We start from the raw sequence: 12568 nt of genomic DNA, 5'->3' as shown, positions 1-12568 counted from the left end.
GGTGTTGTAGGAAGGTTAACAGGGAAAAGAGGTTAGAGAAATTTTAAAATTTATTTTTCCCTTAAAAAATTTAGCAAAAATTCAAGAGATAAGATTATTCCTTCTAGAACCATATGAAATAAGAACAACTTTTACATTTCAGGTTTTTTCACGTTTACACATTTTTTTTCTAATTTTGACTAACTCTTAACACATCCATGAAACAGTCTTACTTGGTCCATGTCTGAGTCCATCTGTTGTATATACATGGTGTGCAAGTGTGTAAAGCCCAGATCTTAGTGCTACTCACATACCTCCTAGACACCTAAGTTAGTAAATGCAATTATTTTTCATGCTACATAGTTGGACTTGGTTCATTGTGCATGCTCAGAAGCAGTTTCCTATGGGCAGGTATGTGTTGAACTCCCTTCATGTCCTATTGCCATCCAGTTATATCGGAAAAGACACGTTCTGTGTTAAATCCCCAAATCTGCGGTCAAAGAATGTGTATTTTACCCAGAATGTGTATTTTAAACCTATTTTACAGATTCAGGGCTGAGAGATTAAGGGATTTGCACAAGGCTGTGCCACATATCCATATATCTTACTTAGTTACCCTATAAGGTGCATATCTACCTTGTCTTCTGCTTGACTTCAGATTAACTTGATTACCTATCTGCATATCCATGTCAGCCAGCTTTACACTTCGGATATTCTGACTCCAAGGCTCAATGAACCATTTAAGCCTTAGCTGTCACTTCTTTATGTAAATGAGCCAAATTCACATTCTGCATGGATGTTCCAGTTTAACAAAACAGTTGGGTACTACCAAATGTGTATATACATATTTTATCATAAAAACAGTTGTTTGTACTGTCATAACTAGAGTCAGAGTGTAGGAAATTGTCACAGTAGGTATGTACAGGCTTTGTGTAACGGGTATCTAGGGGACAGATTTTAAGTTAGATTTTTTAAATTTTACTTTAGATGTTCATGAAATTCCTATAAAGAACAACATAGCTATACTGTGTATGAAATGGTTTGGGGTTATTTTAAATTAAAAATCATTTACAGTTTATTCATAGTTCTTTTTCTGTCTATCTTGGTAAATGCAATGAATAACGTATTGTATAACCTCTGACTACTAGGCTCTTTGATTTTTTCTCAGTGACTGTACAGGCTGGTACTACAAGAAACGATTCCCTCTGCAGCTGGTACAAGACAATTTATTATAATGTTTCATTAGCACAGCACCATACTTTGCTAAGCATTGTACCGGAGGGGAGTTTAGGGAGAATCTTTTATATAATGATTTAAATAATCATATAGATTACACAGATCTGCATGGAAGTCTAGCATGAGTTCTACTCCTACAGGTATCTACAGGAAGTGGGTTACACGGATACAATACTGGATGTGAAGTCAAAACGTGTGCGAGCTTTGTTGGGCCTTTCGAATGATGCCTCAGACCGAGAAAATAACAAAAACCAAGAGCCAATGGTAAATGGCACAGAGGCCCAGATTAAAGAAAACGTAATGATTGGGTAAGTTCTGGACATGACAAATGTTACCTTTTTAATGTGTGTGTAAATCATTATTTGTTTGTGAAAGATTTTATTCACATGAAAGATTTTTATGACTTTTCTTTTTAGATTCCAAACTGACTGAATATTTCTAGCCAACTTAATTTTTAAACAGTTAAGTATTAACGTGGAAGCCACACTTTAATTATTGAAAATTTCCATAAAGAAGTAATTTATTATTTCAGTTAAGTGACACTAGAGGAGATTAAGACTTTAAGGTTATGTTCTTTAAATGCTGAAAGGAATATGTCAATTGCTGGGCCAACAGAATTTTCCTTTGGCTTGCTAATACTCTCAAAATTGTAATATAGTCTTCGATATTATGGTATAAGATGCCATATATGATGACTAAATAATCTGTATAAGGTGAAGGATTTTACAGCATCTAGAAATGTTTGTAATATGCATAACTAGCTTCCAACTTTTATAAATCCTCAACTTCGCTGCTGACATTTATGTTAATAAATACGTGAGAATGCTGGTAGCTTCCACATGTGCATGCCTGTCACTTTCTTGATATTTCTGATACCATCACAAAGATGGCAGACAGAATAAAATAAAGTGTATGCTTCAGCTATTAAATTGTTTTCCTCTTTCTATAAGAAACTTATTACAGTTAAAATGCTTCTGAAAGCTTGCTTTTAGACATTCCAGCAAAATTAGTTTGTGGCTGCTGATTTAAATACAATAGTTTATAAAGTGATAGATTTAAAGAAAGAGTAAGAGTTTTACTTCAGTAGGCAGCACCATTGCCAACAAGGAGTTTAATCTTTGACTCTGCCTCTTGTTTCAAAAGCAAGTACAGTTTAAATGTAGCAGAGACTGTAGTTCCCACTATATTCCAAGGCACAGTGTTGCTTTGTGACGCTTCCTAATCTGAAGAGAATTCATTACAGTAATCCAAGCCAGTAAAGCAGCTGGTCTGTGTTTAGGAAGATTACCCAATGAACGGGAGCTAATTATATACATCAAGTTAGGTTGTGAGATGGGGAATTTGGGTGCACCCTTCAGGCTGGAAGGGGATGGTATCTGTATTGGGTAAAAAATGGGAGAAGCCTGTCCTTTTTACAGTCAGAGTGGGAATTCCTATGTGTACGTGTTGTCATTTTTAATTTTTCTTTTTTAATTGAAGATGGCTAGAGATAGTGAGGTTATGTGATGGGTGTTTTGCATGGGGAATGGAATTGAGTCAGCAAATTTGTAGAGACCTGTTAAGGCTGAGAGGCGATGACCCTTGGAGCTAATGACAGATAATTTGTCTGGGCTCCTTCATCAAATCAGTTCTGACCTCCATCTAATGGTTATGCATATTGTGGTGTAATACTTCTTCCATGAGCTTTTGTTTTAGGTAGTGCTAGATCTGATATAAATAAAGTTGACATTTTAGATTTGCAGGCTGATTCTGGATGTGGCTGCTCAGTAATATCATGTTTGACTGAATATTGTCATTCTACAAGATTTGCCATTGCAGTCTGATGTTAATGTACGTCCTCTTTGAAGAACTTTTTGTTCTCGGCTCACTTGCGATACACTGCAGAAAGCTGCAGAAAATGTTTAGCTGAGCACCTGAATGTTTGATATGTATGGTACACAACTAAACTTTCTGGTTCAGCTGGTCTATACATCCTAAGCTTTTGCAGTAGAGGAATTTCTAAGTGGAGTTTTCTGACATTTTTTCAATATTGTCTCAGTGCTCACAGTTTATCATGCGTCTCTTGATCTTAGTTCAAACCGGCTGGCTTGTGTTTCTTTGGAAGCAAGGGAAGTCTGGTTTTTACTGAAAGATTGAAGAGAATTTTTTGCAGTGATGAGTGAAAAATTGGTCTTCTGTGTTGTGAATATTTTGGATACTTGTAGTTCAGCCACCATCCTGTGCCTATTGGTGCAGGAGGTATTCCATATGTCTCCAGGCAAAAGACTGCTCATGCCTTTTGGACTAGTGAATACTGCAGAATTTTGTAATTCCTGACTGGTGCTATATGATATCTCACCTTCTGCCTTCTTCTAGCCACATTGTCATTTGCTTACAACAGAGTCAGGTTGGAGACCAGACAACAATGAGGGGAGGAGGTTTGTCATCAGTTGTCTGAGGGGTTTCTGCCCCAGATAAGGTGTTACCCTTTGGTTAGTCCATGTGGATTGTAGGGCCTGTTTGCTTTTGCAACCTCTACTAGAGAGAGCACCTGAGCCAAGTAGATGCTGGAGATTCAGGACAAACAGGATGTGCCAATTCCAGTCCAAATGCTTGCTCAGCCTTTAGAGACTTAACACTGCCAATCCCCACACCCAAGCAGCACAGCCTCTAAGAAGTGAAAATTGTAATATGCCTAAACTTAAGGCAGATGTGGGATGAATTTAAATGCCTATCCCACAGTCCACTGGCCCATAGGGAGGATCAGAGCACTCAGAGAGATGTTCTATTAGTCCCAAACTACTTGCTTCCCCCAAAAGTGGGAAATTGATTCAGCTGTTGTTTCCTTCCCACTTCCACAGTATATGGAGTGTGGATGGAGAATACTAAAGCCAGAATGAACTTGAGCTGGGAGGCACCAGGAGCAGCACTGAACAAGAGGGCATGCCATCATTGCAATAGTAGAAGAAGAGGAGTGGTGCTGTGGCAAAGTAAGAACAAATGAAAATGGCTAGAAGAACAGGCAAGCAATTAAGGCAAATGAGGAAAGAAAAATCTTGTGGGTGGAGAATAAGGGAAGGAGGAAGAGAGACAAACTGGTAGGTACACTTAAAAAAATAAATAGAGAGGGAGTTGCCCCTCTCTTGTGCCATATCTTGCCATACTTGCATTAAAGACCTAGCATTCTGACATTCAGCACCATAGTATTGGCTCTAAGTACTTGCCTTTCCTTAGGGATTGAGGAGCAGCTGGGAATTCTTGGGACTCTGATAGGAGGCAGATGTTCAGCTTGCCCATGTGGGTGGGGAGTAATAAGCAGCATTTCTACTGTAGTGCTAATAGGAAGATAGTTGCTTGCTTCTTTTTTTTTTTACTCTAAAATGCTTAACTCGATCTATGAGGTTCTCAGTACTTCAGAAAGCTGTAATGCTGGCTGGTTTCATCTTCCTAACCACATGAAGTTGGATTTCCAAGAATGGTGTGGTCTACAAGGCTGTTTTCTCTAAGCTCAATACTCGCTTTGTCCTTTTTTCTGACAATAATGCCAGTTTCAAAAACTAAAATTAAGTTAAACCTGCTCTTTCTTAGTTAAAGCAACTTGATCGCTGTGTATTAGTAGCCACTGCGCATATAGCCAGGTACCTGTATTTTGACACGTTTGTATCTGCTAATGTACAGAACCTCATGAAAACTTTAACATTCAAGAGCACCATGTGGATTTGGAGTGTTCCTGGAAGATTTTGATTCCATAGATGAAAACATTATTTTGGTCACTTGACATTTGATTTAATCCTCTTCCTACTTGTCTCATGGTATTTTAAAGGGGATCTATATTCACTTTCTTCAGATCAAGTCACTTGCATTACAAAAGATAAGTACCACTCCTTGGCATGAATGAATTCAGAAATAAATACTAAAAATTAACTTTCTAATAATGTAAAATTCCAAAATGCCTGTAATAGGCAGACAAGGTTATTTGGGTAAATGTGATGTCTTTTATTAGACCAACTGAAAAGTTGGTGGGGGAAAGCCTGCAGTGAGAGGAATGGCTGCTTTTTTTTTCCATTAAATGATGTATGTTGTAAACACAAATGAATGAAAACTGTCTCAACCAAATACAACATGATCTTATGTGATGTGAAAGAATTTTTAATTTAATGCATTAACCTCATTTTTAATTGGTTCCTTCCTTTAATTGAGTCCTGGTCAATCTGTATTAATCTCTGAGGTATTTATTTGATGTGGACAGAAATAGACATCATAATGAAACAAAATGGAAATGGAAAAAGGAATAAAATATATATTACCAAAATAATTTATTATGGTTAGTATTTGATAAAGGGACTCAGAGATTAGAAGCTGTAGTTAAATGGCCAGTGAAAGTTCATTCCAACAGTTTAACATTTTTTAAATTAAAGTGAAAAAAAAAATAAGAAAAATTTAAGGCCAACTGGGTTATACTCAGTCTTCCTTTAAAAATGAACTACTCCTTTTATTGTACTGTTTGATTTTGCTTGCATTTCTTGCACGTAAGAAAAGAAACCTCAGTTAAAAATGTAATGGGTTATGCTCCTACTTCTTATCAAGCTTATAATGAAACGTTTCTTAAGGCTTTAATTTCTAGAGTTAAACAAACCATTCCAATGAAGACTTAAGCAAGTGACCATCATTCTACTTCAAAAACAGATTACCTGAATAACTCTCATGCATCCGTAAATCCTCTTGACACTTACACATTTAATCAAACTGCTCTGTGCCTACTGGCTGATGGATGTATGTAGTGTTGTGCGTCTCCTTGCTTATAAAATGGTTTATTAAAGAAATTAAACCTTTCAAATTTTGGTACTACTGATCTGCAAAAGAAAATAATTTCCAAACCGTGTGTGTATTAGACATGCATAATGAATTAAAAATTGGAAATCTAGTTGAGTTTTTTTTAAAATCACTTCTTTCCCCTCCCCCCCCCTCTTCCTTCCCTTTCTTTATTTATCCTTGGTTGTCTCTTGCCCTGTCCTAAGCAGAGCTACAAAATAAAGTAGGGATTAACAACAAATGCATTTATGCATGGCTTCTACAAGGAACACTGTTGCCCTTGTTCCTTATAGCTGATCTCTGAATAATAATTGAAGTAAAAAGCAACACCTTGCTATGAGACACTTATTCCTTGAAGCCCCATTTTCATTAATCCAGTGGGAAGTGGAGCCAGTGATAGCAGCTTCTCTTTAGAAGCCCCTGGTACAGAACTATGACTTAAGGCTTGCAGCTTGTTCTTGGAAACCTCACACGAGTTTCTTATGGGCTTGGAGGAAGAAGCAGAAAGATATGAAATGGGGGTGAGGAAGGCAGGGAAGACGAGACATTAATAAGGAAGTAACTTTTTGTAAGTTACTCCAAGCGTTCTAGTGGGTTGTTTCTTACAAAGTTTGTTTGATTTGTTGTGATGCAGTGATCTAACTAGTCAAACAGCCTTATCTTTGCATGTATGCTTGGGACATTACATTGTATAGTCTGAAAGTCTCTTCAGTTGGTAAACTTGCAGATTGCATCTAAACCATTTTGTAAGTGTTACTTCCTGGTTTTAGTGTGCATTGCCTGTTTCTTGCATACGGTGTGCTAATTCAAAACAAAACTTTCAAAAAGATTGTGAATACTGTTTGGCCTGTCTAATGTGGTTTTTACCTTGCACATAACTGCGTATGGTGATTACATGTTTTATTTATTTCCATATCTTCAGTTAAGCTGCATAATACAGGGCCTGGATCTCATTGTGTGGTTATAAGAATTTTAATACCATGAGAAGACAGTATTAGATATAATGGCCTCAACCCAGTTTTTGATAGTAAATGAGGACTGAGTCCACAGATACGGTTTGGGAGACTGTATCAGGTACAGTTTGCTAGCACATGCTCCTTCCTTCCTGGGTTATGGCATGAAATGTTTCTAGTGCACTAAAGAGTCTTCTGTTTTGATCCCCTAGAAATACATATTTTTTTGGTTAGGTTAAAGTGAGCCCTTTCTTTAACGGTTATGTTGTGGATTTTCTTTCTTCTTCTGTAATTTTATCAATAAAATCTGATTTTAAGACGATCTGTCTTTTGGTATTGGATACTAATTGTTAGATTAGTTGCTCGCAACCTAACACTTCATGGTCTTCCTTCCCACCACGAAAAGAAACTGATGGCTTTGTGACATTGTGTCTCAAGAGAAGTTTATAGTGTACTAATTTTGGGGAAGGACAGGAAGTCTTCCAAGAGCTAAGGTGGGCAAATAGAAAGACAAATAAATGGAAAAATCTGAGGTGTGATTACAAAGACAATATTTATCTTCAGCATCCGTTTAAGATATTTGAATTTAAATTTATTATGTATTATGAAATCATATTAGAGAAGCAAAGGAAAGTATCTGCAGTATGCCGTCTCAGTAGCATCACCTTTTAACATGCAGAAGTGAGTGTTACCCTATAACTTCCATGTTTTTCACAGTTCAAACCTGGATCTATGTGGCTTCTAAAATTTTAGACCTTGAGAGCCTTTTTGTGTTGGTAACTTTTTGAGTTACTTTTTGAACTAAAAAGATCCTAAACCAATTAATTTTTTTTTTCTTTAATCTGGAGCCATGTAGTTTTATACAGCAGTTTGAAACAGGAAATGAAGGTTTAGCTGACTAGTCTGGTGCTATCCAGTAAGGCTAAGTGTAGGCTATGCTACGTATGAATGCTATGTATGGAGTACTGAGAGGTCAGAATTGGGGAGATGATAAATTGTCTATTAGCCTAAGTAGGATTTAAACCTGTTCCAAATCTGAAATTATTAAAGCAGCATATGAAATACAACTCAGAAGAAATCTTTCAGTTTAGTCATATCTGCAGTAGATCCAGGGGGCTACCTGGCTCTGAAGGAGAAAAGTATTCATGCAATACTAGGCCATGGTATAATTTTAAAGGAAAAAAGTCAGCGAAAGTAGTTGGAAGACATGGCCCCAGCCAGGCCTCATATTCACTTCTTTGCCATAGTGCAGCAGTTCCCTATTTTTTTGGCTGCCTCTGTCATTCTTTTGTATCAACTTTGCATCTTTCTCAAGACTTCACTTCACACGTCAACCTCGGCTTTCAACTTCTGGTTTCATTTTTGCAACTACTTACAACTTCTTTTCCGCCTAGTATTCTAGTATAACAGGTAAGGGTTTTTTTTTTTGGTGTGAATTACAAGTGATTTCAGGTACTCCTGCCAATTTCTTGGCTTTTACAATCGCCTATTTAGATTAAATGTTCTTTTCCTGTTGCTATATGAAAGATCCATACCAACAGCAAAGTATAATCCTGTGACTGTAAAAGTTACTGTCCTTAAAGTGTTATCAAATGCACAAAGACACACTATTTTTTCTCAAAAATGCTAACTGAAATATAGGAAGACAGGGTTCTTTAGGTGAATCTGATATCTTTTATTAGACCAACTTAAATAGTTGGAAAAAATTTTAAGCAAGTTTTCAGGTTTAAAAACCCTTCGTCAGACTGAGGAAGTCTCTGCTGTTGGTGTGTGCTCATCCAGGAAGAGCACACACCAACTGCAGACTTCCTCAGCCTGACAAAGGATTTTTAAACCCGAAAGCTTGCTTAAAATTGTTTTCCAACTATTTAAGTTGGTCTAATAAAAGATATCAGATTCACCCAAAGAACCTTGTCAGCCTATGTCCTCAGACCAACACGGCTACAACCTACACCCCTACAACTGAAATATATTAAGCTGTAACAGTAACAGTAGGAAAAAAATGTGATTACCAATAGAGAGAGAACTTTGGGTATTAGCTGTAGGAGTTGCAGGCAGATTGCTCGATGGTTTGGCCATTTAGGTTTCATGTTTCCTTCCTCTGCAGAACTTCTGTCATTTGTCTCTACCTGTTCTTTTGCTTTTCTACCAAAAACTTTGGAGTTCTGTCCCAGTATGAGTCTGTCTGAAGTCTGTCTGACTTTGGTACAGATTCTTGTTCCATGTAGGGCTCATAAATTGGTTGCATTTATTCCTTTATTATTGCTTTAACTGTATGCTTACCAACATTACTTTGTCTGCTTGGATTCTTCTTCAGCTGTTGACATAGCAACCCTTATCGTTTCTGCTTTAGAGACGCTTGGAATTTCTGCTAAAACTGAAAAAGCAACATTTGTAAAAGATATGTTTTACAGAATTAAACATTTGCTTTCCATTAAATGTATTTTACAGGAACAAATTCAGCACTTTTCAAATGTGCCTGATTGACAGGCTTGGAGACTGGCATATTTTGTTCCCTAGTAAGATGGAAGGACATAAATAACAGTGAAGTCTTACTGTACCTCTGTGTGTATGTGAAGTTAGATTAGTATCCTTGGTTTATTCTACCCTGGTCCTCTCTACTGCAGTTGCCAACCAAGTGTGCTTGTTTTGAAACTGGTTTGTCATCTGCGTCTTTGTCAGATGGAAGCTACTTTAAAATACATCAAAAACTGAAGCAGCTGAGTTGGGAATTGCAGCTAAGCATGGTATAATTAGAGGGTGTAATAAAATAACCTACAGTTAATATTACATTGTTTTGCCCACAAACATAATTATATATAATCATTGTCCAATTTTACCAACTGACTTATTTTTATCCTGTGGGTTCTTGGTCACTAAAAAGCAAAACAGATGAATGCAAGAAAGACTTTGTAGATGATCATTATTCTTTTTTTTTTGTTGTTTTCTTGTTACCAGAAAACCAGAATTGACCGACTCTGCCTCTCTGCTAGAGACTTTCAAGTTTCTTGAAAATGCAGCAGCAGAATTCAGTGATGAAGATGAGGAAGAAGACATTGAAGGAAGAGAGAAAACAATCATTGATACTTCAACGGTAGGTCAAAAAATCCAATTGAAAAACTTGTGGTGAATTGATAAGAGCTTAATGTGATCCCTTACAGCTGCACATTTGCATGATGTACATCCCCAAATGTGTATGTATCGGCAAATGGTTAAATGCACTCACATCTGACTGTCTAGTTGGTAATATGAGAACAGGGGCATAACAAATGAATTCTATTTATTTATGCCTAATGGGTAAGCTTGCTTCCTCAAAACGTGAAAATTGTCCCTAACACCCAAATTCAGCTCCCCCATTTGTTTGTTGCATGTATGGCTTTTAGAGTGAGAGGACAAAATAACTTATAAAACAGGAGAATGAACAAGAGAACAAAACAAATTAAAGGAGAAATTTGGGCATCGGCATAAAACAGAACCCGTCAAACCAATATCCCAGCCTACCTTTGGTTGCTAAATGCAACCAGAATAGATTAATAGATTCATAGATGTTAGGGTCGGAAGGGACCTCAATAGATCATCGAGTCCGACCCCCTGCCTAGGCAGGAGAGAGTGCTGGGTTTAGATGACCCCGGCTAGATGCCTATCTAACATGTCCAGGTTCAGGCTCTGGTGGACCTCAAGAAAGAGGGATTTCTAGAGTTAAGGAGCAACTGGTGAAAATAATTTCCCACATCTTTTCATCAAGCCGACTCACCGCATTAATGGCACTTGCAAGAAATTGCTCTCGGCTCTCTTCAGAGATCACAATGGGACATGAGAGAGAAGCTGGTCCTTTTAGATATGTAGGGTCCAGACTGATTAGGGCCTTATGAGTCAAAACCAGCACCTTGAATTTTACTTGAAAAGCTTTTGGTGTCCAATGCAGACTCTGGAGCATATGAAGTTGTGCTCCTGGCAACCCAACCCTGTCAAAAGGGAGATCACTGTATTTTGCACCAGCTGCATCTTTCAGATAGTCTTCAAGGACAGTCCCATGTAGAGCACGTTGCATGGATGTTTGTTGCCAGAGCTGAATCTAGAAAAAAAAAAAGATCAGTCTTCTCACCCCATGAAGCTGATGGAAGATATTCTTAGCACTAATGGCACCTAAACTTCCATCCAGGTGCAGCAGAGGATACAGGGGCTCCCCAAGACTGCAAATGTGAGTGACAAGGGGAAGCTGAAAAGCCTCTCTGAAAGGTGCTCAATCTCCTGCCAAGTTGTGCAATCCGCCTACCACCATCTGTCTTGTCTGGTTTCAGTTTTGACTGAAACTGAAACCAAATCATCCACATCCAATGCCCATGTGTATCTAGACACTCGGAAGAGACTGAGACTGTGGGGCCTGGGTCAGATGAGGAAGAAAAGCAGAGCTGGGTGTCATCAGCTTACTGATGGCACCTCCCTCCAAATCTCTGAATAGTCTTGCCCAGCAGCTTTATATACACATTGAACAGAAAGGGAGATGCAGTGGAGCCCTGGGGGATTCCAAAGTGACTCCATCACTAACTTCCAGGACCTCCCTGCTAAGAAAAAGCATAATCACTTTAGAGTTGACCTGTGAATGCCCACCAGATCATGTAAAGATTTTATTAACACCTCCTAGCCAACTTGAGGCTGGTAAGTAGTACTTATTCATTTAAAGTCAGCTGTGTAAGCATGCTCAAAGATCTGAGAAGGCACACTACTGGGTACAGATTCCTGAAGCATTGGTTGCAAAAAACAATTGTAAACCATGGCAAAAACCGAAATGAGTGACTGTGAGGGAGAGGGAGACTCAGGTTCTTTGCCTCCTTAGCCAGAGTGGCATTTGAACCGACATCTTCTACTTTCCATGAGTTTCATAGATTTCATAGATTTTCAAAGACATTAGGTCTGGAAGGGACCTCAGAAGATCATCGAGTTCAGCCCCCTGCCCCAGGGGCAGGAAGTCAGCTGAGGTCACAGGATCCCAGCAAGATAAATGTCCAATTGACTGTCAAAGGAATCCAGAGTAGGTGCTTGCACCACCTGTGGCGGCAATCTGTTCCAGGCCTTGGGGGCTCGGACTGTAAAGAAATTCTTCCTTATGTCCAGCCTGAAATGGGCTTGGAGAAGTTTGTGACTGTTTGACCTTGTCATCCCACCTTGTAGGGAGGCAGTTAGACGGGCCAAAGCTACCATGGAGCTGAGGATGGCATCCCAAGTAAAGGATAACAAGAAATTGTTTTTTAGATATATAGGGAGTAAAAGGAAGGCCAAGGGAGGAATTAGAACCCCTACTAAATGGGCAGAAGCAATTGGTGACGGACAGGGGGGACAAGGCTGAACTCCTCACCGAGTTCTTTGCCTCAGTGTTCCTAAGTGAGGGGCAAGACAAGTCTCTCACTGGGATTGTAGAGGCAGCAGCAAGGCGCCAGACTGCCATGTGTAGACCCTGAGATGGTGCAGAGTCACTTGGAAGAACTGGATGCCTTTAAGTCGGCAGGCCCGGATGAGCTCTACCTGAGGGTACTGAAGGCACTGGCCGACGTCATTGCACAGCCACTGGTGGGAATATTTGAACGCTCGTGGCGCATGGGCCAAGTCCC

At 38.7% G+C, this 12568-nt stretch overlaps 1 protein-coding gene across 4 annotated transcripts in view; it reads left to right on the top strand.

Moving 5' to 3' along the window:
* The window catches only part of STRN (striatin), an 80914-nt gene that overhangs the window by 19488 nt on the left and 48858 nt on the right, over positions 1–12568 (top strand). For all 4 annotated transcript variants that reach the window (XM_025197616.1, XM_025197615.1, XM_025197614.1 and 1 more), the window contains exons 4-5: positions 1356–1523; positions 9918–10053. In XM_025197616.1, coding sequence (XP_025053401.1) covers positions 1356–1523; positions 9918–10053 — 304 coding nt within the window. The remainder of the gene's footprint in view (positions 1–1355; positions 1524–9917; positions 10054–12568) is intronic.

This window comes from Alligator sinensis, unplaced genomic scaffold (assembly GCF_000455745.1).
Source record: "Alligator sinensis unplaced genomic scaffold, ASM45574v1 scaffold489_1, whole genome shotgun sequence".
NCBI classification, from domain to species: Eukaryota; Metazoa; Chordata; order Crocodylia; family Alligatoridae; genus Alligator; species Alligator sinensis.
Note: the sequence above shows the minus strand (reverse complement) of the source record. Positions and strands in the feature narration are given on the sequence as shown.